We start from the raw sequence: 25,989 nt of genomic DNA on the forward strand, positions 1-25,989 counted from the left end.
CCCAAAATAGCTTTTCAGAAATGCAGGTGCAGCCTACTGAGTTTCAGAGGACACAGTTTCACAAAGCATACACTTTTACTGACTTTATTTCAGAACTGTACAATGCAGAAAGTGCTATAATACACAATACAAGAAGGGGCAAATAAAATATTGGTCCAAAGGTTTCAGATCCTATTATTTCTCAAGTATGAATCTTAGTAAGTCTCCAGGGGGTGATTGTATGTTCAGAATGTAAACAGATGATCAGTTTAGATCTGTGGCCTCTGCATTTACTTGGCTATTGTTTTATGCTGTTTACTTTTTTTCCTGATCAGTGATTCATTCTTGCATTTGAGGTAGCATGCTTGGGGTGGCCCTCCAAGTGGGATGCTGCATAGAATCTGCTAAATGATCAGAAACAGCCCTTTTATCCTGGAGTTACACATCACGTCTCTTTTGCACAAAGGCCTGAAGTCATTGATCATATAATGATATTAAGCATAGACGTAGTAGTTAACCTTATTCTGATATATGCTGTCTGGCAAGCTGAGCTGTTTGGAGGACTGGACTTGAAATGTGATGATCAGGACACACACGCACACGTAGAAAGGATAAATAATTATTCAAACCAAACATCTTAAGTGAAAGACTCTACGAAGGCATTTTGGCACCCACACACTTGGCCGGAACATTTGGGACGGCAGTGAGTTTCCAGACGGCGCAAAATAACGCAGGACACCCAGCGGTCACATTGGATATGGCTAGTTCATGCAGCCTGTAGTTTACTGGACTGAGTAACATGCAGTCATGTGTTCTAACGCACTGGGACAGCTCGCCTGCAGACTCTTCACTAAGGCCAGGTTACAGTGGCCTTGTGCGAGGAAGCAGCACAGACTCTTAAACCCGCGGTGAGTGTTTGTAGCTTTCGATATTCAGTCAACCTGTATCTTCACTAAATCAGCCCTAGATAACCTAGTTAGCTGACTACCTTTAGCACATTGCTGTACGAGGTGTTTCGTAACAACGTGCTAAACGATTCGATTCATTTTTTGGGCAAGTGAAGAAAGGTTGCACTACATAGGTCATGATGTCTTGTGCAGTCAAAGAGTGCACTTGATGGGTAATATAAGGGCTTCTACTCCCAAATACTTCACTAGATGGGTCTTATTGGAGCATTTAGTTACGAGGCTGAAGTTAGTTATTCGCAGCGTCTTATTCGCGGGCTGAAGTTAGCTCCTTATTCGCGGTTTCTCTTTTAGCGAATGACGGCAGAACAAAGGAACTGTTCACAAACACGATATGCTGCGCAGTTTCGCATGCTACCAAATTCGGAGAGACTAATGATGGAGACATACCAATGAAGGAATTAGGAATGTGTGCTGTGTTCATCTTACTATTGTGAACATGAAGATTATGACTATAAAGAAATAAAAAATGTAATTCTGTGAATATGCGATGTTCCTTCAATTCATTTCCAAGGTTTTTTTAGTGCAAGTTTGAGGAATGAGACTGAAGAAAAAATAAGGGTGAGTTCATGAATTAGATTGAAAGCTAATCCAAATCTAAATTTAATGTGATTAAATTGGATAGTTTTTTTCTTCTTCTTCAATCGCAGATGTACCTGGCAATATGTCACAATTAGTAAATGTGCATAAAAGGAAATCAATAGAGAAGAAGCAAGAAATTTCAGAGGGGTGTATTTGCAGGGAAAAAAAACATTACAAACAGAAAAAACGCTGTTTCTTTAAGGAAAAGCTGGTTTTAGCCAGCCATATTAAACTGATTTAATATATTAAAATACCCGGGAACATGGCACATTATGCAGAAATGCACACAATGAAATGAATAGGAACCTGTAATTCCAGGTGGATACTGAAGGCCTTATTGACTTTGGGCCAGGACAATACATATCCTATATAGAGAACCGGTCTCCCCCTATAAGGAAAACCTGGTTTTAGCCTGGCCCAAGCTGATTTAATACATTAAAATAACCGGGAACATGGCACATTATGCAGAAATGCACACAATGAAATTTTTGTCTACTTTTCTAGAAAAAAGTGCTACACACATGGAACAATCACTCTATCAATCAAAAACTAACAATAAATAAATAAATAATCCGGTGAGCAACAACCAATAAACAACAACAAAAAAAGTTATTGAAGTAAATATAAAGTAAAAATGTTGTTTAATCAATAAATAGTAATGGCATAACTGATAAAACAATCAGTTACAGCAATAAAAATAAATCTAAGCATTTGAGGTGACCCTTTAAGGAGCCTAAATCAATATCAACTTCAGCAAAAATAAATAACTGTAAAAGTATAATTGCTTTTAACTTTATCCTTTAAAGGATAAAAATAAAATGTCTTTTCTCCAAAAATTTATTTACGTGTTTAACAGTTTCAAACACGGAAACAAACACACACACACACACATGTAAGCAAACATGTACATGAATAAATAATGTTGGTGCTAAACAAACAATCAGTTACGAGTGTAACTAATCAGTAAGTGTTTACCCTTGTCCGAGTTTAGAGTCTTGGCTTTACAGTTTAGAGTCTTGGCTTAATGAGAATGAATGGCCTAATAAGGGTGCATGAATCTAAATTTTTTGGCAACAAACTCTAAGCTTCATTTTGTCTCTTACATTTTCTAGAAATAAATGCATATCTTTCATTTCTGTGAAGAAAAATGAAAAATTTACAGGGATGTCAGTAAGTCAAATTTGCACAGGGCCTCGTTTGCCTCATCACTTGTCATATACAGCAGTGGTGGTGGTGCAACCTCTCCCTTGAAATTGGCTTTGTTTTCAGTGCACCACTTGTTTGCTTTCAAAATCTCTTGGCATATGTTATGCTTCTGAAATGAGAAAAAAAACAAATAACAGCAATTGGTCTGTGCAGGTAATGACTATTTTAATAATAGTCATTACCTGCAATAGTATATTTTAAGAGTTAATAGCTTATGTAAAATAATAATGAATGAAAATTCATGAAATAGGTATAAATAGAAAATTATACTTTTTCACATTCACTGACAATTATTATTCAGTACCAAGTTCACATTTTCAAAAGTCTCCCCTCAGCCTTGTGCAGAAACACATGGCTTAGCTAGCACAACAGTTATGCTATGATCAGAATACTCTTCAGCTAACAAAACAATGCAAAACATCTATAGTTGTGCTAGCGTGTTTACTGTACTTGCTTTTGTATTTTAATTAGTTCATTACTGTTGCTTAATACTATTACTTATTAGTTGATAATGTATATGTATAGATTTTTAATTTATTTTTTAAAACTTGCATCATATTATTATTTTGTAAAGTACATCAGAAAAATATAACAAAACAGAAGGGTATCTTTATTGTATAGCAACAAAAGAAGTCAGAGGAATTATTGCAAACAAAATAACTCCAAATGTGACTACTATTTATAGATGTCAAAACCTGAGTACAATCTCAGCTGAGATGGAAACTGTGATTGTGATTACATACGATAGGTACAATAACACATTTTTCGTTAAACATAGGAATAGCAAATCGATGTCCTGTTTATTCTCTTTTTTTTCAGTATATCAGTTCCATTACATGTATCAAGTGTTTTCAGTGTTTTCACGATGATGTGAATTTATTTTACACAGTTATAAAAAGTTTATTTCACATTAAAAGTTTTAGTTTTGGGCAATGTTTTCTATACAACATAAACCATACTGTTTTTGCTTATTTGCCATTTGTGAACTCAAATTTCATATCAGCATAAAGGACATAAATTAGAGGTGATTCTGATTGCTCAAGTCTTTCATGTACCCATAAATGTAAACACAATGAAGAGTTTTAAATGCTTATGCTGATACATGAACATTAATAAAATGGAAATTAACTAAATTCACCATGATCAGCATCAAAAATAAATATAACTTTCATTTATTTAGGGCTACAAATGCAGTAAAATAAATTAAAAACAGATATTGTCACATTGTATCCCAGCATTGTGCACAAATCGTTATGCATACCTAGTAAAATATTAAAGCAACATAAAGTTATAAGACAGTTACCACATTCACAGTTTTTTTTTATTAAGCTCAACACTCTTTTGTAGACCTCACAAAGAAGCAGCAACTTTTGACTAAATTATTTTGAATATACAGCTGTGCAGAATGTTGACTTACAACCTAAAACGTTTACATAACCTTACATTTTTTACAATAAAGAGCATTTTAATATGTATATGAGTTCATTTTAAGTACAGGGCAGGATGTTATGCTGGGATTACATTAGGAATGTTATTTACTGTACTAATGTGGCTACTAGATGGACCTCCAGGGCAAAACAGACAACATAGTCTATTTAAAGTTACTTCCAGCTACCTGCAAGTTTTACTTGACAGAAATAAATGTAGACAATTGTGATATGTTTTGGGAACTGCTATGAAAAAGAATACTGGTATAAATGCATATGATCAACCTGAAAATGTCATAACCTCTCAATAACGTAACAATATATAATAAAATATAATATAAACATCATTCAATAATTGGTCAAGATCATATATTATTAGAGAGTTTATACTGTGAGGTGTACTGTACAACCCCGATTCCAATGAAGTTGGGACGTTGTGTAAAACATAAATAAAAACAGAATATGATAATTTGCAAATCCTTTTCAACCTATATTCAATTGAATAAACTACAAAGACAAGATATTTCATGTTCAAACGGATAAACTTTGTTTTTTGCAAATATTCATTCATTTTGAATTTGATGCCTGCAACACGTTCCAAAGAAGTTGGGTCAGGGGCAAGAAAAGACTTGGAAAGTTGAGGAATACTCAAAAACACCTGTTTGGAATATTCCACAGGTGAACAGGTTAATTGGAAACAGGTGAGTGTCATAATTGGGTATATATATATATATATACCAAAGGTGTTGCTTTCACTTCGCCATGGCCCAGTCTATGCATCATAAAAATACCACCCATCGTCTTGATGAAGACGATGAAAGCAAATAAAATGTATCTTATTGCTGAGGTAGGACGTCATTGCTGCAGGCTTGTACCTTTATAAATTGAAAAGGAAATGTGAGCCAAAATCAGTCATAAAGAACACAACTTTATTTTAATTTTAAAATAAAATAAAACTGACCTCTCTCCCAGGACTGTTATTGATGATGGCAATGACATTGGATGAAGCTCAGATGGCAAAGGTCCTGATGTAGTTGTTGCCATGGAGATTACCATTAAACATGGCAGACCAAGAATGAAACTCACACCCTTACACTGCTCCTTCTTGTTGCTACAATAGATTAATAGATTTGTAGTGACATATTAATCATTAATGTGATATAAATTACATTTATAAATTCAGTGAAAAATATATATTAGAGCTACTGTCAACATTAGAATTATCTGGGTAATTCATAACTGCAGCAATAGTGCAAAAAATCTCTTACTTTTTCTGCCTACATACTGTTTGTGAATCTTCTGCCCAGGAATCAGTTGAACTCTGCAGTGCTGTGAAATCATTGCATCTATGGATAAAGAATGCTAAATGTTAACTTAATCTGAATAACATAGGAAACATTTACAGATTTTCACTATGGTTAAAAATTCCACCTACTTTTTCATGTGTTACAATAATTGCATTTTAAAAGAGCCTTTACTGTAGAAAGGTATACAAAAAAATAAATTGTTATAAAAAAAGAAAATATAGGGGAATTGTTTTAGCTTTTAGGAATGATGTATATGTAAAAATATTAAGCAATTACAAAATAAAATTTAGTATACTTACAAAACTTCAAGTAGATTTGACGTTCTTCTCAGTGATGGCAATGGACAGCTCTGAGAAGAGCAGGTTATCTCCCGGTGTGTTGCCTGGAGATAATCGAGATGGCATAATATGAAATCTTCTTCTGAGCCAAAGCGATCCCAGTATTTCTTTCCTTGAAATCTTAGAAAGTTACAAAAAATCCACAAAATCTTCCCTTCTGTCCACTGCCTGTTAGTGAAATGGCAATGGATTTTAAGAAAGTAGTCAATCCACTGCTCTTTATTCTTTAGCGACTTTAGTTCCTCTACAATTTTGGGAAATTTCTTCATCGACAAGTGGATGGTGTACAAGATGTTATCCACAGTGCATGTATTGGTCAACTGAATTGTCTGATTCTCAAATCTACCTCTCCCTGACCAAGGAGGGCATTTTTTATTTGTCTCAGTTGCAGTTTTTGACAGTGGAGCAATAAAGTATTTTGGCTTTTTCCTGGGCAATCTCTATTGCCATTTTTCTTCTTGAACAAAAGGCTCTTGTTGGGAGTGATCTTCTTCAGTCATATTGGTGTCCTTCAGTCCTTTCATTTCTGATCTGATTTTCTTTTGTCTTTTAGGACTCATCAGTGTCATTCCCCATACTCTACCCGCAACAAACTCACTCATTATCTGTAAGAAATCTCTAGGTCGGCGGTGTAGCTGGTTTCTTAGAACAATTTGTTTTGTTGTCCAGTTTTCTACTGGAGCATTTGTATCTCGAGTTTTGTGAAATTGTTTTAACATCACTCCTGACCAAAGGGGTATGGTGCCTGTGTAACGTTCCAACAAATCCACCAGCTCAGGGCAGAAGTTTGAATTTTCAGTACATGTTCCTTCAATCTCTCATGTGCATGCTGAAAAATGTTGGCCAACAGATCTGTAAAAGGTGAGCTTTTCTTTAGCCCCAACTCATCTTGCTCATGTGATTCTCCTTCAGCACAAATGTCCACCTCACTAGTACCCAGCAAGTCTGTTGATTGGTTGTCAATGGCTTTCTTCAGAGCTATTAAACTGTGCTTGCAATCATTTGTCTCCTTTTTTTGCCTTGAAAACACACAATTCTTCCGAAAAGAATCTTCATTAGGGTCAGTGAGGCTGTATTTAACAGAAGACCAAAGGAGTAGAGGAACAGATCCTTTATTGATTTCTTTGCCTCAACCTTGGCGATCTTGACAGCCATGAGTTTCATCATGTGAGCAGAGCATACATGGATTACTATGAAGGTGCACTGCTCTTTCTGCTGGCAAACTAAGAAGCACCTTCTTAAGTAATCTTGAATGTTGCATTTGTTAAAATCCTGTGTAACTGCATGAAACATGGCCCAACTAAAATCAATTTCAACCTTTTGTGGTTGCAGCTGAATCTTAAATCCATTGAAAAAATCTCTGCCCAAACAGGCTAGCCAGTGCTGGATTGTTGAAGTGCTCTGATCAGAGCCAAGCATCTCTGCAACTGGAAGAGTTGTTTTGGTTGTGGACTGTGTTGATATGCACAGTGCATAATACAGAATATTATGTTGGCAGTAACTTGGCTTTGGCATTTAACAACTGTTCCAAAGGAATCTAGGTAAAGCAGGCAGGCTTTTGACTTTTGGAGGTCTCTCAAGAGATGGAGTTGTGCATCATCATACATATGTATTATGAAAGGACAGAAACTGAGATGTGGTAAACTGCTGTGCTTGGTGATTGCAGGAGTTTTTGAAGTATCTTGTAAATTCTGTATTTGAAGACACTCCAGGTATTCATTGCGATTACAGTGATTTTCCAGTTTTTTCTCACTGGAAAATTTTTGAAGAATGGGAAGTGATGGGATATCTGTCGTATTGCCATGAGATATTCTATCTTCGTCAGCATTTGCTAGTTTCCCTGTCCTGATTTTTGCAATGTCTCTGATGGAATTCCTCTAGAGAATGTTGAATATTTCCTGTTACCTCTATCCTTACAACTGCTTCACTTTGGTTCTTCTGTGGCTTTTCAGTTATCAAAAGCTTGTAAGTAGTGCAGCCACTGAATTTGCACACTGCTCTTCAGATTCAGATTCAGATTCCTTTATTGATCCCAGGGGGAAATTGCAGAATTCCTTGCCAGTATGGACAATTTTTTCTTTCGGGTAACTTTTTTTTTTCACACGGTTATACTTAAAGGCCAAAACACAAAATTTATTGACCTCTGAAAATTTTCTTGCCATAATGTCTGTCCATTCACCCTTCAGAAGCTGCCCTCCTCCTGGCTTAATTGTGTCCCACTGTGATCTGGACAGGGCAACTGTAAAATGTGAGGGACAGGTTGGTATGGTCTTTTTGAAGCTCACTTGTTCAGTGACAATTTTTTCTTCATCCCCTCCTCATCATCTTGACTTTCAGGAAGTGCAACTTCTTTTTTAACTGAAATAACCACTTTCTTGCATTTGTTTTAGTTGTGGCTGGTTTTTCCTTCAACTTTTGAGTACATTCTGAGCAGTACCATGGAGAAATCAGACAGATGTCCTCTATGCTTTTATAACCCACACATATAGGCCTTTTTAACTAGACAGACTGCTGCCTTTGCTCTGGACTTTAAACGTCGCCTGTCCTCCTGCCACATTTGATAGAGCCATTTTCTAATGTGCAACTGGTTATTCCAAACATCGGTAGCAATTCTACCCCATACAGAGTCAAGGTCTCTGTAGCCTTCATGAACTAAGGCAATGAGATTTCTTTGAAACAGGCTGATCATTTTCTCCTCGGTTTCATTTTGATTTCTGAAAAATTTCCACGCCATGCTAAAGAATAAAAATATAAACTGTACTTGATAGCCGAGGCACCACCACCATCATTGAACATCATTGAGCTCCGTTTGCGGTCTTTGATGTGGTCTTTGATGCAGTTTTAACGCGATTCTAATGTAACAAACAGTTAGCAATAACGAAAATAAACGGCCGTCAGATATTCTCAAATCAACGTTTTTGTCTGGGGTAAAAACGACGTGTAGTAACGCAAAGAAAAAAAAACGAACTGCGACACCCTTTGGTTTCAATTTTTCACAACATAGCTGTCGCTCATACTATAAGTGCACATATATAGGTCTCGGGAGGTTTACGGTTGTACATAGTTTATTGTTTGAAAGGTTATATAGCCTACAAGTTGTGTTGTTATGGTATGCATAGCATCGAAAGGCTGTTTTTTTTTTTCGTGCGTGTGTAATTCACTTTGTATAAAAATGGTCTGCCAGATGATAAACTGTATAATATGAGTAAAAATTAGGAATTTGTAGTTTATGGCTCTGAAAAAACTGAAAAGTAAAGCACTTGCTAAATGAGTGCTAAAGCCTTATATGGCTTTTTTTTTAAAAGGAAGAAAAGTAAATATTTTATAAGTAGAAAAGGAATGCAAAAAAACTAAATTACTCTTATTAAAAGCATTGGATTAGGATGCTTTCTGTGATGTGGAGGAAGAATTTTTGTGATCATCAAAGACAGAGTTGACTCTAGCTTATTATCATCAATGCCTTCAAAGTCCATCTAGTTTTTTTTTCTTTTACTAATCTGCACAGACTGTGGCTCAAGATCCTAGCATTTTCTGGCCCATAGCCATTCGAACTAACAAAGCCTATATAGAATTTCAGCTTCCTATTTTTTTTCCTGTGTGGAACATTACTCAGGAAACAAATTACCAGGTATTTTAATGTATTAAATTAGCTTGGGGCAGGCTAAAACCAGGTTTTCCTTACAGAGGGACACCGGTTCTCTATATAGGATATGTATTGTCCTGGCACGAAGTCAATAAGGCCTTCAGTATCCACTTGGAATTTCAGCTTCCTATTAATTTCATTCTGTGCATTTCTGCATAATGTGGCATGTTCCCAGTTATTTTAATGTATTAAATCAGTTTGGGCCAGGCTAAAACCAGGTTTTCCTTACAGAAACAGCGTTTTTTTCTGTATGTAATCTGTTTTTTTTTTCTCCTGCAAATACACCCCTCTGAAATTTCTTGTTTCTTTTCTATTTATTTCCTTTTATGCACATTTACTAATTGTGACATATTGCCAGGTACATCTGCGATTGAAGAAGAAAAAAACTATCCAATTTAATCACATTAAATTTAGATTTGGATTAGCTTTCAATCTAATTCATGAACTCACTGATCTGTTGCACTACATAAGGATTATTTCTTAGTTTGTTTAAGGATTAAGGCATTACATATCTGTTCTCTCACAGGCTGCTTGTCCAGAATGGGCGTATGGTCTCCCACAGCACTGTGGACCCAGCTGAAGTGAGAAAGTTCCAGGCTCTAGCCAGCAGGTGGTGGGATGAGCAGGGCGAGTTTGGGGCGCTGCACGCCATGAATGAGCTAAGGGTGCCCTTTATACGGTCAGTCTGGACAGTTATACACAGCTAGCAATAGTGGGCATGATGGCGATATATTATCATTATGGTGAGAAAGAGCATCACGATGCTCTTTTATATGATAAGTAATGTCAGTACTCATTACACTGAACAACTGTAGCAGTGTAGTATATGTTAGTCTTAAACGCACAGTAAAAAAAAAAAAACAGCACGTTTAATTCTAAAGGGATAAAAATAATAATTACAGCAAACATGACTGGACTTCAGAAGAACAAAATTAAGTACAAAGAATATAGGCTTTTTAAACTGACCATCAGAAGGACCAGTTGGCAGAAAAGCACACCCTCAACCTGCTGATGTAACTCACATTTCTCTCTCTACTTATGGTATTTATAGTCTGTATGTAGCAGGAAGATGACAGAAGATATGCTAATCTGATCTAATGTGCTTTGGCCTTTACCTTCACTGTAGGGATAACCTGTTGAATGTACACAGTGTGCAGCAGATGGGCAGACCATTGTCTGGACTCAGGATTCTGGACGTTGGCTGTGGCGGTGGCCTGCTGACTGAGGTAACACTTTCTTTTAATGATTAAAATATACTTCTGCCATTGAGTAAACAAATACTGAGCTGTAAGGTCTTTGGATTGATCTAAAAAATGAACCAGACCAAAGGGTCACAGCCGCTTTAGGTCTCTTTTTTCTGTATATCTAAGTAACCTCATGAACGGAGAGATGGGAATTCAAACACGCAAAAATGAGTTTTGTCTTTTGCCTTCCCTGCATGTTTTCATTGGTTGATGTGCCTCTATGTCAGATGGAGCATCTTTTCTCTGCATACAGGCACATTTTCCCAAATTCGACAGAGCTGACAGCCTAACTGAAATCCATTGAAAGAGCTGTGTTTTTGACATTGCGTCAGCTTCTAGTGTGAAGGCAACCAACACATACATCCTCCGACAAATATGAAGCAAAATGCAAAATGAGTGTGAAAATGAGTAATCTTTTTTAAAACTGAGGTTTGATCAAATTTTCATTATTTGTATTGCAACACGTTTTCATATGTTTTAATACTTCTTTTATATTTTATTTATTTTTTTCACTTTTGGTGTAAAGGTAACTCCATATAAGTGAATGTGTAGGCAGTGTTGACAGATTGGATGAATGACTGTCATTTAAATAATTGCTCAAAACCTTCCTAAATGTGTTTAAAAACACCGCCCAAAATTATAGACCAGTAAGCAGTTGCTTAGACAAAATGCCATTTTGCTATAATATTGAGATTCTATTGCATTATTTTTAATTACATTTTTAAAATGCAGCACATTGTCCCAAATAATTTGCATATGTTACATTAGATGAATACTTTGATTCATTGGAACACCCTCAGAAACTCGTTGGGGGCTGTGATTGGTCACAGTTCACTGTGAGTGGTTAGAGACTCATTTGCATATTGCATATTCCCTTTGTGCTATCAGTATTGCAAAAAACTTCCCAATAATGATGAACTGGTATATAGGGCAGCCCTACACTAAGCCGTAGTATTTTGACCATTATTTTTCCTGTATGGACTCTTCTGAAGCCCCTAGCCCGGCTGGGTGCAGATGTGTTGGGGATCGATCCGGTGCAGGACAGTGTGCGGATTGCAGAGCTGCACCTGTCACATGACCCGGCGCTAAGGGGGCGTGTACAATACAGAGCCTGCAGCCTAGAGGAGCTGATTGAGGAAGAGGAGGAGGTGAAAGAGGGCTTCCATGCTCTTCTCGCTTCAGAAGTGATGGAGCACCTGGCCGATCTAAACACCTTCATAGACTCCTGCCACCATGTACTAAAGGTGATTCTGATGAATATGTATGAATATTAGGGCTGTTGCTGTCAATTAGGAAATATTGTATACATATTAATAATTGAGTTTTTAAAACAGACATAAATAGGGATTTAATTGAACAATAACAAATGTTTATATTTAGTTTAATTAAACTTTTATTATCTCTACAGGGTAATTTATAAAAACATAAAATACAGATAAGATCAATACAAGTACATAAGAAACTTATATATTAGAAAGAATCCAATAGGAAAGTGAAACAACAGTAAAAGTTCAAATGTAATCCCAAATATTTAAAAGTAAGAAGATTTAAAAGGTAAAGTTGGTGAAATTGAATGCTTTGTTGGTTTTCTACATGAAAATCTTGTTGATTTTTCTGTGTGAAAATTTTACAGAAAACAGACTTCAGCACATTTTAATACACAGTTGCTGTTTATTGGCCCGATTTAAAATACTTTGGTGGAAAAACATCAACTGCGATCTGCGCAAAAGTTATGGCACATTACACGTTGTATTGATCATGGTTTTCCAGTGAGAGAGACCTGGCGGTGAACAGGAATTGTGCATTAAAGTTTTCAGAAAAATACCAGGATTAAGTTTGTTCCCTGTGGAGGATGTATGTACATACTTACGCTGAGAAAATCAACAAAACGTAATTTGTGTTGTGCGTTCAAACCTTTGCATATGACGTTTTCATGCATTAGGTTATCATCAGCAGAGCACTTTCACGGCTCTCAGTAAAGGTTGCATTGTCTGTGGATTTTTGCTTGTGTGATTTCTAGTTGAACAACCGAAACAAGCAGACGGGACAAATGCACTAACCACAGTCTTGTCTCCATGACATATTAGAAGTGGTCAGTTATCAAGTAAAGTGATGCCTATGACTTATGTTTAGTTGACGTGAGTAAGTAACTTAAGTAACTTAAATCACTATCACTTTGTTTTGTGTATTAAAATTATTTTATTTATTTATTATATTTATATATATAATATATTTATTCTATTAAGAGCCATCGTGAAAGAGACAAAAGAGAAGAATTTGTAGAGTACTGTGCAAAAGTCTGAGGCACCCAAGACACATTTTTAAAATCTATTTATTTGTGTAGCTTGTGTTTATTTGCTGAGAAGTGTTATATTTGAATAAACAAAATTCATAGAATAATGATATATAAAATAAATAGTGATTTTCTGGATGTTAGTGTGTTTGTTAAACTATTTCCAAACCTCTCCTCGAGGAAGCCCAGTATTTTTTATATATATATATATATATATATATATATATATATATGTATATATATAGTTAAAAAGCAGCTACTGGTTTGACCAATCAGTGCGTCGGTAAATTGTGCTTATGATGTAATTGATGATACTAACAAGTCTCTGTGGCGTCTGTGAAGGTGTCAACTAAAAATATGCACCACAGAAATTTTTGTTACTTTTTATTATTTTTATCTTTATTTGAATTATGAATATGACTTTATTATAATGTATATTGTGATAAACTCACTGCTGAGGTACATTGTTTAAAAGTTTGCTTAGATGCCTAAAACTTTCACATAGTACTGTATGTGTATTACATTGTGTATTACATGCAACAATTATTCAACTTAGTTGACTAAAATCAACGACCAATTAAGTTGGCAACTGATTTAGTAGTCGATTAGTTGGTGACGTCATGACACGTCTTTCTCGCTCACTAGGAATGTTTTGACATTACCGCTTACTGGAGAGTTAACAACAGGGTGATGGCAGCCTCAAGAACAAAATCCTCAAAGTGCAGCTAAACTCAGAAAAAGGTTGTCAGTTGTGCTGTTTGTAAGCCAACCTTATCTGGTATGGGAGCACATCCTCCGTGTTGGAGCGTCGGAAGAGGAAATGCATCGGCTCTCTAGATGAAGATTCATCTCCGTACGATACGACCCGTCCCAAACCACATACTAGCTCACTAAATAGTGTTCAAAAATAGTGCATATGCCATTAGAAGTGCATTCATTCGAGTAGTGTGTGAAGTACAGAAGCTAACATTTTGAATTTTGAAATGCTCCTCTCTTAAATCGTTAATGGAGCTGGAACAGAGAAGCATGTAACTTATTCCCAGTGACCCTGTTCACTTTCTGGATAACGCTTACACTTTTAAGCACTGTCTTTGTGTCAAGGCTACCAGTGTGTTAAAATTCGAGCACAGGAGAACGTTTCCAGTTTTCTGTTCTCCGCAAACATTTGGCTGCACTCGCTGACAGTTTAAGGAGGTAGTTCTTCGTGAACACTCAGGGTAGCTGGACAAATGCTTATCGCTTAACACTTGAAATGAAGCGTTTATACAAAATCATTCATTTAACTGTTCATAGAGACGTTCACCACAAATGTTCGTCACTTTCCCCTCCGCTCCATGAGAGCGCATCTTCCCTGCAGTGGGGAGTATCGGCTCTCAGAGGACAGCCTCTCACAGGAGCACCGAGAGATGCTGACTTTCCTCCGTTTCAGTTTAGACCTGTGATTGTAGATTTTACAGTATGTTACAGAGTGATGTGAACATTTGTACAGCTGGGCATCAATCCATTATGGTGTAGAGTGGAGTTATGGGCCGCAGTAAGGGATGGTTTGTGACCAGTAAGGGATGTGGTTACTGAGTGCTAGAACTCTGGGGAAAAGCACTTAGCATCTTGATGTGTTGGGCTTTAATGGCCCAGAATCTTCTTATTTTTGCTATCTGGTGTTGACCAGAGAAGGATGGGTTCCAGTCTTGGATCCTATCAGTGTTTCTTCCTCTTGCTCTGTCGCCACTGGCTTGCTGATGGGGGCTCAGACGCGGATTTTTCTGTAAAGCTGCTTTTGTGGCCATACCTATTGTAAAAAGCACTATATAAATTTTGACTTGACTTCTGTGAGTGGAAAGTGGGTGGAAGAGGTGATATTGGGATCATTGTATTCTAAAAAAAAAAAACCCATTCACCACCCTGCTGTTGTTGATGTCCTGAAGTGTTTCGAGACTACATCCAATGATCCTCTTCACTCTCCTGATGATGCTCTGGAGTTTTGGCTCGTTTTTGTGAGATGGAGGATCCAAACGAGACAATTATGGGTGAAGTGAAGATGGGCTAGCTGTGTAGAAGTGGATCATCTGGGCCAGCGTCAGGTTGATTTTCTTCAGCTGCCCCAGGAATAACATTTTCTGCTGTGCTCTCTTGGCTTTAGAGAGACTGTGTAGAGACTGTGCTCTCATCCCACTTCAGCTCGATGAATATGTCCATGCCCAGAAACTTGGGTGACTCCAATATAAGCCATATAGTCACTGATGTTGAGGGGTGCTGTGGAGGAAGGTTTACATCTAAAGTCCACTATCTCTGCATTCTTTTATATGCTCAGCAACAAGTAATTGTGCCTGAACCAGGACACCAACTGCTCAACTTCCTTTAGGCTCCTTACTGTTGGTTATGATGTGTTGTAGTCTCTCAAACGTCAGGATCTTCACAGAGTGTTCCTTACAGATGCAGTCATTGGTGTAGAGAGGTGCACATGGCATGAAGTGCAAGACCAAGTTGACTACATCAGATCTTTTTAAAAAATAGAAGTTATGAAACTGAAAAAGTTATATACATAAAGAAGAGTTTAAGGAAGCTTGCACTGCTAATGTTTTTGGCAGTATTTACTGCCCTGTAACTCCCTGCTACATCATAGTGGCCTCCATGAAGCTTAAATGAGAGAGTTTAATCTTGTGGGTCAGTGTGTGAGAGACCAGTCCCGGGGTGAAGAATCAGTGTAAATCCCAATGATCCACTCTAATGCTGCTATAGCCAGTTAAAATAGGAGCCAAATAGTTTGTCAGTCTACACACCAACTTAATCTTCTGCTCTTTTAGCAAAGGATCCTGCTGAATTCTAAATGATGGGGCTGCGTGATATGGACAAAATACTTGTATTGTGATTTGATTACAATTGCAGTAGGTCTTACAATATATTAAAAAAGCATTGGAAGAATCAATAATGCCTTGTAGTTAAAGCTTGACCAAATCAAGTTATTTTTTGTTAACCTTTGTTATAATATGTGAATACCTTGATTCAGCAAAACACCCACAGAAGCTCATGTGGAGATGCGATTGGTCAGTATGTTCTTAGCACACAGTAAAAACTGCTGTGAATGTTTAGATGGTTCATTTGCAAAGTAATGGATCATCATGTTGGTGTGTGTTGTGTTTTATTTTGTCACTGCAGCCTGGCGGCTCTCTCTTCATCACCACCATAAATCGGACCCAGCTGTCCTACATCCTGGGAATAATTTTTGCTGAGCAGATTCTACGCTTTGTACCTAGAGGAACTCATGACTGGGAGAAGTTTATCAGCCCTGTGGAGCTGGAGACGTTGGTGGAATCCAGTGAGTCTGACAAATTGAAACATTATTCATCATCACCTAGACTTGCTTTTCAAAAAAGTGATTAGTTATTTTCAATGTCAATAATTGGAAAAAAAAATGTCAAGGCATCGTTCTAGTGGTCTGTAATGCTCTGTAATGTTTATATGAACGTGGATGGACCTGACAGATTGGAGTACAGTACTGGAAGTGTAGGAAGTGATATGATATGTAGGCCTGCAGGGTAGCTGTTTTAGGTTATAGCACTGGAACTAGCTAACATGTACTAGAATAATTAGCAAACTACTGAGCAGCAGAAGCTCCAAATACAAAACTTCAGCATTGTTCTGCATTTTCAATCATGTCCATAAGAAAGCATTCTTGGCACATTTGCCTGAGTGCTTGTGCACCTTGCTATTCTCAAATGTTCATGTAATTCATGTGATCATTTTTGATAGTTTGCACTACTCACAGGAAGTGTAGGGGATGATATGGCTTTTTTTAGTTTGGATGTGGTTGGATAGTGTAGTGGTTAACACCTCTGCCTTCTACGCTGTAGACTAGGGTTCAGTGCCCTGCCTGGGCAAGCACCCCACACTTTACCAGTAAGATTCCTTGAGCAAGACTCCCAACACCACCTTGGCCTACCTGTGTAAAATTGATCAAATTGTAAGTTGCTCTGGATAAGAGCATCATGCCAAATTCCATAAATGTAAATGTAAATAGTTTCAATCCAACCTAGAAATAGCCATTTGTCACACAGGTGGGCCTTTGAATGAGGGTGGCAGGAAAAAAAGAAACTGACCAAAGTAGGGAGGATAATTGGATTAGTGATGAGTGAAAAGTGATACTTTTTTGATCCCACAACTGGGGAAATTCCACCTCCGCATTTAACCCATCCGTGAAGTGAAACACCACATACACACTAGTGAACACACACACTAGGGGGCAGTGAGCACACACTTGCCTGGAGCGGTGGGCAGCCCTATCCACGGCGCCCGGGGAGCAGTTGGGGGTTAGGTGTCTTGCTCAAGGACACCTCAGTCATGGACTGTCAGCCCTGGGGATTGAACCGGAAACCTTCCGGTCACAGGGCCAGACCCCTAACCTCCAGCCCACGACTGCCCCTCATAGTTCATTAATAGTTACAGTAATAGTTGGAGAAATAGAAATAATTATTAGTTGCAGCCCTGTTATTAATAGACCATTTGGTAGTACAGAGCATCTGGTTGGATACCACTTGTCACTTGAGGCAGGTCATTAAAGAATAGTTTCCGCAAAAGTGCAAAGATTGCACCATACCTTGTTCGTTTATATTGACGACAGTGTGTTGTACAGCGTCAGAAACCACATAAGCAAGAATACCTAACAACTCAAAACAAGTATATGATGATTTAGTCATGTAGTTTACATGATGCTGATGTACATAAGCTGTACGATGCTACATTCGCCTTGTAGCTTCTAAGAAAAAACTTTCATTTCAGTGTACAGTAGACATTTTCTCAGTTGGTGTTTTAATGATGGCAGTGTAGAGTGCGGTCTCACACATCTGTCTAAAACGTCCCATAGATGTTTATTTATATGATTTACATCATTTTCATACTCATCCCACCAATGACTTAGTATTGATTTATGTGATTCATCTCTCTAAGGGGACATGTGGTCCCAAAGCATGTCAGACATGCGCTACACATGCCCTCTCCCACTTGTGGAGAGTATTGTGAAGGATGACTCATCTGACCATATCATTTATTTTACTCTCAAATGTGCGATGTTATATTAGTACTAAATCAACAGTGGTGTATATTGGATCCCCACACTGGGTTTACGACTAGCTTATTCATGGATATTTGAGGCTTGTAACAGACATGCCTTTACGATATGAGTGGTGTTCCAAAGCCCTTACTGAAATTATAGACAGAAGCAAAGTTTTACACAGTGGCATCCTAAGCATTTACAGCTTATAAAAAGATGACTAGTTATTTTAACACAAAAAGGAAATCACTTGCATCATTTACAGCGTTGTTTCCTGATTGCCTTTGTGTGTGCATCTCTCTCTCTCTCTCTCTCTCTCTCTCTCTCTCTCTCTCTCTCTCTCTCTCTCTCACATACACACACACACTCAGCTGGTTTCAGTGTGCAGTGTATCCGTGGCATGCTGTATAATCCTGTTTCCGGCACATGGAGTTGGCAGCAGAGCACGGCTGTCAACTATGCTCTACATGCCCTCAAACGGATGGAGGACCCACAGCCGCACCGAGTCCAGACAGAGGGTGAAAATGTGGATGAAGCTGCACATGCTGCCGGCCAGTAGGAAGCCAGAATGGCAATGCAAGCTCAGGATTCAGACTGCTGAAAAAATCTAATTTACGCAGTTTTCCTTCTTACCCCAAACAGACAGTCAGTCCGACAAGACGTTTAGTGTCTGAAGCTTGCTTCTTTAGTTTTGCACTAGAACGATGAGGCTGATGTGGCTAACAGATGCTAGAAACATTTAACCCATTAATTTAGTATCAAATCATCGCACACTTTCCTCAAACCATGTGTCTCAATCTCAAATAGGCTTGGAAAAAAGTACATTGCACAGATAAAAACAGTAGAAGCACCCTCAATTTTGTCCAAACTTTTTTGTTAAACTAAAGGAGATTTTGGATATGAAGCATATTTTAGCTGATCCACTACATTTGAGGGGGGAAATTAAGTAAATTAGATTTTTTGCCAGAATGTCACTTTAAGATACAGAGATACATACGTACACATGCATTATGCATAGTTGCCATGAAGGTTCATGTTGTGTCTGCTTGTATTGTTTTCATCACTCCAGTTTTCAAGTCTGAAGGTTATGTTGAGAAGTGATAGTACACTGAAATTATCTGTTAAACACAGTATCCTCCTATAAATCCATATTTAAACATGCACACACAGCTTCCTGCTGGCAGTAATAACATGTTAAAGGAAATTAAGCATTTCTTCTCATATTCTGTATGATAATCTGTTAATAATGTCTTTTTGTAGTTTGCAAATGGTTGCAATAAAAAATTTCTGAATTATATGACTCAAAAATCTTTTTAAAAAATCTTGTTTGTCTTATGATCAGACTGCTGTAATGTGAATTGTGCTGCCAGAACAGTTTAAAATACTGCAACATTGCAAAAAATGTAAGTGTGATGTTTTTTCACAAACGTTTGAACAATCAAACTCAATTATAGTAAAGTATCTCCTCTTCTACTAATAAACACAAATGTGAGATGGATTCAGAGTTTAGAATCTGTACTTTTGAAAGAATAGCTGTTTGTTTCAATGAGTTATGAGTGAGAACGAACAAAGAAGTATAATGTGCATTTATTAACATGATACTGGTGAGTTCTTAGGGTTAATGTATTAAAGACGTCTCACAGCCATGACATAACCATATAATCTCAGTGCTGGTATTTTGTTCTTATTACGCAGTCGTATATTCCTGTAGAAAAAAAAGTGCACTTTTAAAGCGTTATGATTCAAGCGCACTGAAGGGGGTTGTTTTATTCCTCTTTTGGTTGTGAGGTGATTTCAGCCTGTAATTGGCTTGGGCTGAAGTAGGCCTGTTATATAATACAAATTGCCCCTCAGCTCCAGACAAGTCACCCAAATGCACAGCAGAGCAGCTGCTTCTTATTTTCTAAACAGAAGCGTCTAATTTGAGAATTTGTACTTTTGAGTAATAGTTTTAAACCTTTATACTGCAAGTTTGTTTCAGTAACTAATGTGAATTCTGCGAAATGTTCCTACTATGAATTATCCAGAAAACATTATTCACTGATTACTACTAGAAAACTAATAGAAATGACTTAATTATTCAGTGACTGTTAGAAAATGATTCAGTAGCTATGAATTATCCAGTCTTATTCAGTAACGTCTATAAACTATTCAGTAACAAATTCATTTTTCAGTAACTACTATGGATAACCAAGTGTCTACTATGAATTATTGAGAAACTTCTATGAATTATTCACTCACTACATTAAAAACAACAGTAACAGCTATGAAGTATTCTATAGCTACTGTGAATTACTCAGATTTCAGAAATTCCGGATTACTCTAAAACTAATCTGGAGGTTTTGAAGTTGAAATTGGTTTTGCTACCAGTGAGCCTTGACAGTTCTGTGCAGGGGTGGAAAATGTTTGAGTGGCTGTATTGTTTGGAAGATTCAGACTTACTTGTTATTGAATACTTATACTCCAAAATTCTCTCTTTTTCCTAGCCAATCAAATGCCTCCCACATTTTATTTTTTCAAATATCACTATGAAATGAAAGTGCTCAAAGATAGACTCACACATCTTTGTGCGAAGTTAATAGACAGGAACAGGATTTGGACAAGGAAAACTCACCTGGGTTATGCAGAGAGTGCCCAGTGTGAAGGTATGCTCTGACCTTTAATGTTATACTAAACATTTACATACCTGACCATGTTTAAAGGACTAGTTTAACCAAAAATGAAATTCGCCCAGTTCTCTGTTACCTCTAAAGTAGTGAACTGGCCAAGACATGTTTGGTGTCTCAAGCTTGCTTTGGTTTTGCACTGGAACTTAAGGTCTTGTCTTGCTTCTTCTAGAGATAATCACAGTGTTCACTGCAGTCCTGTTCCAGAAATTTCTGTTGAAACGAAAATACAACCCAACACCAACCATTTCAACCCAATATAACCAAACTCAGTATAGCCAAGCACAAACCATTCCAACTCAGCATAACCTAACAGAAACCATATGATCTCGCTATAGCCCAAGACCAACCATTTCACCAAATATAACCCAACACTATCCATTAAAATGCAATAAAACCGAATAAATAAAGATAAAAGTAAACAATAGCACCGTGTGTTCCTGACACACAGATCGGAGAACGTGTGAATAAACGAGTTACTGAGCCCGTTCTGTAAACAGTGTAGTAGGGCTGCGGGTCGTTCCTGCGCCTGCGCGGAGAGAAAGCATCTCTGCGGTTACGTCACCCGTCTCCACCGATGCGGGCCAGACAAAGAGTGCGGTGCGCGTGCGCGCCGCCGGACGAGCATCCCCCGAGCTCGCTCGGCTCACCTTGAGCTGCGGCAGGTGAGAGCAGCTCCGGCCTGGGCTCCGGGGGGTGGGTGGATGAGGTGGGGCAAGGGGGCACTGGGGGCAGGATGCAGTGGCGTGCGGGGTTCGCCTCATCACGCGCTTTGGTGGTGGATCTGGGCCGGAACCGCAGTCTTCCGGTTCCGTTCGGGCTGCACGCTGACGAGCGCCACTCCGTATCCGGCTGCGTGGTGGCCTTTCCCCTGCAGGAGTACGGCGGGATCATGTCCGGCCTGGTGGCCGAGTCATGGTGGAGGAAAACCCTGTACCTGACCGGAGGAGCCTTGCTGGCCGCTGCTGCGTATCTGCTCTACGAGCTGCTCTCAATCAGGTGCGTTACGGGGGTGGGATGGATGGGTGGACGGACGGAGATGGTGAGTTATGCGTCTGGCAGCTGTGCTTTCGACTCTATTGGGGGGGGGGGGGGGGGGGTTCATATTTTGATTTGGATTGAAATGGTTCCGTTGGCTATAGTGAGACCAAATGGTTTGTGTTGGGTTATATTTGGTGAGATGGTTGGTGGTGGGCTGTAGTGAGATCAAATGGTTTGTGTTGGGTTCTATTTGGTGAAATGGTTAGTGTTGGGCTATAGTGAGATCCAATGGTTTCTGTTGGGTTATGCTGAGTTGGAATGGTTTGTGCTTGGCTTTAAAATGGTTGGTGTTGGGTTGTATTGGGCAGCTGTACCTTCTGTTTCATTGGTTTGAATTAGACAGCACAGGACTGTAGAAGCTGATGTGGGTTGTATGGGATTGAGTTAGTCTGAATGGGTTGATTAAGGTGACCGTGCACTTGGGCAGCATGTTTACCCACATCACTGTGTACATGTGGGGCTCGTGCCGAGGGAAGTTGCTCGTATATAATATGAGCCTCAGGATTGGATTAAGTCACGTTTTCCAGGTCACGTGCATGCAGGGGCTGTAGGCTGCTCGCCTCAGAAATAGCGCTGTTAGGTCTAGAACCAAGCCCGTTTGTTTACATGTGTTCTTATCCTGAGAACCGAACATAAGCCCGTTTTCATTTACTTAACTACCCTCGTCGTGAAAGAGAGGAAAACATAGCGCTGTAATATGAATCACGTGTCGGATTACACTGCGCTTCGTCACGGATGTTTGGCTGGAGGAACGTGATGTTCTTCATCGGGGTTGAATGAATAACACACACCCGTCCACACGCGCGCGCTCACGCGACGTCCTTTACTGGCCCTTCACGTGAGATCGGTGTTATCGGACACGTCAGCTTCAGCCACACAGAGGCCAGTTCAGAAACATGAGGGTTTGAACGGAAATCGTGGACATATGAACCTTCAGATTTGTGTTCATCTGCTGTTCTTCTTCTATAATAATAATAATAATAATCCCGCGACCCTGGCTTAGAAGATGGATAATAATAATAATAATAATAATATTGTCGAGCTGATCTAGCCTCAGGTCAAGATTTCAGTACCACACGTTAGTGGACAGCGACCAAGTGGGGTAAAGTAAAATGAAAATATTAAAAAATAAAAATATTTTTTAACAATAAAAACAAGCTAATTGTAATTGTCCAAGTCATTTTGTATGAACAAACCCAAATGTAAATCTATAGTTCCAACATAATCCTTAATGTAATCATAAAATAACCACATCAAATGATGTGTAGCTTAAAATCAGAGCTGGGAGATGTACACTGTCGTTCAGAGGTTTAGAATCACTTGTTAAACTGGTCAAGTTATATTAAAGGGCCAATATTCTTCTTCTTTTTCTTTATTTATTCTTATTTTTCTTTATTTATTTCTTAATTTTTTAGCAAAGTCAGCTTTGTAATATGAGGTTTTATGCACCAAAACTAGTTAATGTTTACATCACCATTTTCCAGAACCTATTAGAGGTGAACAGACTATTTATAGTAAATGAGGTCTGTTCTGATGGGCTACCCTGTATTATGCCTCACTCAGAAAGAAGTTTGAGCTAGAACACTCCTAAACTCTTGAACTGCTTGAGGGGTGAAAGTGTGCTGCTTTCTGTGACAAAACACAGAATTCAAATAGGATGTTTTTGTGTGTAGTTTCTGTGTGGACTGCATGGACCAATAAGTGAACATCATGTGTTAAACCTTTAACATTGTCACGATTGGCCCCTCCCCGTCATCCACGTGCTTCCTTGTTTTGAGTTCTTTGTCATGCCCCCTTGTTTTCTTCACTCTGCCCCTGATTTGTTTCACCTGTTTTCCACCTGTGTCATGTTTTCTGTCATTATCACTGTTTGTATTTAAGCCCTGTGTTTGCCCCTTGTGTCCGCTGGTCTTTGTACTGTTTGATATGTTTGAGGTGTGTATTGTTTGGAATTCTGTGTTTGTTTCGTTATGTCCATCCCTCCTGCTCTCTCCGTGTTGGCTACAAGACTCTGGACCGTCTTGACCCTGAACCTGGATTTGCCCATAATAAATCTCGCTTGTCTTCGCACATGTATCTGCCTCCTCATTGCTCCTTCCCATTATGAACATTTACATGCTATTTCAAATTCTTCTATTTTGGAAAAGCAAGGAAAGGTTTTCATGATATGGGCCCTTTAATAATACTTATTCAATATTAACTTGTACAATTATTATTAGATTATAATGGCATAATATAGACACTAAAATGTAAACTTTTAGTTACGCTTTGCATTTTCTTCTCTCTTCAGCATATTTCTTTCTAACTGGCATATTTTACTGATGTCTTTGCAAATTATTTAACTTATTTGAAATAGCAGTGCAAGTGTCTAATGTTCATGTTGAGTAATATCAGCACTCGGTCACCGTTCAGTCTGCCACTCTTTGTCCATCATTATTGTACTCAACTAAGAAACTGAGTTTGTTTTGTCCATACACAGCATGTGCAGGACAAAAGGATTTACTTTTCATTACTTTAAAGAAAAAAAGTAACAACAAATTTGTGAGGGAAATAATTATTTGCCAGAGTTTATACAGGAACCTGCATTAGACTAGATTTTAAGTCAAGTCAGGTCGTCTTTGTCTTTCCTCAATATAACTTGTATATATTGGAACGAAATGTTGTTCTTCAGGTCGCGTGGTGCAACATAAAACAGTAGTACATTACACAGAACTACATCTCATGCAGATATGACAGTGTTAAAAAAGTGCAGGACATACAACTTCAGCTCTTCTGGGAAGGCTTTCCACAAGGGTTAGGAGTGTGTTTATGGGAATTTTTGATCGTTCTTCCAGAAGTGCATTTCTGAGTTTGACTGATGTTGTGAGGTCCACTGATGTTGGACGAGAAGGCCTGGCTCACAGTCTCCACTCTAATTCATCCCAAAGGTGTCGGGTTGAGGTCAGGACTCTGTGCAGGCCAGTCAGGTTCTTCCACGCTAACCTGGCTCATCCATGTATTTATGGACCTTGTTAGAACAGGCATCCCCAAACTGTTCCCACAAAGTTGGGAGCATGAAATTGTCCAAAATCTCTTGGTGCTGAATCATTAAGAGTTCCCCACACCAATTAGAACCATTAAGACAACCCCACACCACTATCCCCCCTCCACCAAACTTTATACTCGGCACAATGCAGTCAGACAAGTACCGTTCTCCTGGCAACCACCAAACCCAGACTCATCCATTGGATTTCCATGGTGCAACACAGGAACACAAGTGTGAAACAGTACAATATACACACAACTGCATAACAGTACAGTACAATAAATACATACAAATGTTGCTTGATTAGTTCCTTTCAGAAGAGTAGAGATTGTAACTGCAGCAAAGGGTGAACAAATTTCTTGTCAATGGCATTGATTTCAGAAGAAATGTTGGATGAGCAGGTGTCGACAAATTTTTGGACATCCTAAGCCAGAGATTCAGTGATGTATTGGCCATTTTTTGGTTCCTTGCTTGTAGAATTTTATGTTTAGCTGGTGTGGGTTGCCAGTGTGGGCTGAATGAGAATAGGGATGTTGTTTTGCTGCAGAAATCTCAGGGTTTTGCCTCATAGCTGGTTGTGTCATTCTGCTGTTCTAATAATAGCCACTAGTGTGGACTAACCCTGCTTTCCTCCTCCATATGCACCTCCTGCTTCTCCTCTGTTACAGCAGTGGGGCTTGTTATCTCCATATGTTATCTCCATGATGATATAATCATGAGCACAGCAATGCATCTGATTTACCCTGGATGGATGGGTTTGTATTTTTTAGGGTTGCAGTGATAGGATTGCTCCAATACTAGCATGTAAATACAGTGTTGGCATCAGCGATGGGGATACCTCCATGCATGTGCGCATGGTGGGTCAGTCATGGATGGAGGTTAGGGAACCAGCCCTGTGACCTGAAGGTTGCCGGTTTGATCCCCTTGACTGACAGTCAAAGACTGAAGTGCCCTTGAGCAAGACAACTAACCTCCAATTGCTCCCTGGGTGCTGTGGTTAGGGCTTTCACTGGAACTAAGGGGCCGAGCCCAACTCCTGAAAAACACACCAACATCCCCCCTCCACCAAACTTTATACTCGGCACAATGCAGTCAGACAAGTACCGTTCTCCTGGCAACCACCAAACCCAGACTCATCCATTGGATTTCCAGACAGAGAAGTGTGATTGGTCACTCCAGAGAACACGTTTCCACTGCTCTACAGTCCAGGGGCAGTGCTTTACACC

At 38.7% G+C, this 25,989-nt stretch overlaps 2 protein-coding genes across 2 annotated transcripts in view; both read left to right on the forward strand.

Annotated features, from left to right (window-relative positions):
- Positions 1-703: 703 nt before the first annotated feature.
- Positions 704-19,339, forward strand: coq3 (coenzyme Q3 methyltransferase). Its single transcript, XM_017721503.2, has 6 exons — positions 704-887; positions 9,974-10,126; positions 10,574-10,673; positions 11,684-11,935; positions 16,141-16,300; positions 18,403-19,339. Exons 1-6 carry the CDS (start codon positions 787-789, stop codon positions 18,588-18,590), a joined length of 954 nt encoding a protein of 317 aa, XP_017576992.1. The 5' UTR covers positions 704-786; the 3' UTR covers positions 18,591-19,339.
- A 2,082-nt stretch (positions 19,340-21,421) lies between these two features.
- faxcb (failed axon connections homolog, metaxin like GST domain containing b) overlaps positions 21,422-25,989 on the forward strand; it is a 29,909-nt gene continuing 25,341 nt past the window's right edge. The window contains exon 1 of the mRNA XM_017721504.2: positions 21,422-21,696. Coding sequence (XP_017576993.1) covers positions 21,434-21,696 — 263 coding nt within the window. The 5' untranslated portion in view covers positions 21,422-21,433. The remainder of the gene's footprint in view (positions 21,697-25,989) is intronic.

This window comes from Pygocentrus nattereri, chromosome 19 (assembly GCF_015220715.1).
Source record: "Pygocentrus nattereri isolate fPygNat1 chromosome 19, fPygNat1.pri, whole genome shotgun sequence".
In the NCBI taxonomy this organism is placed as follows: domain Eukaryota; kingdom Metazoa; phylum Chordata; class Actinopteri; order Characiformes; family Serrasalmidae; genus Pygocentrus; species Pygocentrus nattereri.

Bases quoted from the DNA above. Each gene is read 5' to 3' on its own strand.
- coq3 (XM_017721503.2), top strand. From the start codon at position 787: ATGTGTTCTAACGCACTGGGACAGCTCGCCTGCAGACTCTTCACTAAG. The intron at 888-9,973 runs GTGAGTGTTTGT...GTTCTCTCACAG, and splicing joins CACAGACTCTTAAACCCGCG to GCTGCTTGTCCAGAATGGGC. The intron at 16,301-18,402 runs GTGAGTCTGACA...ACACACACTCAG, and splicing joins GGAGACGTTGGTGGAATCCA to CTGGTTTCAGTGTGCAGTGT.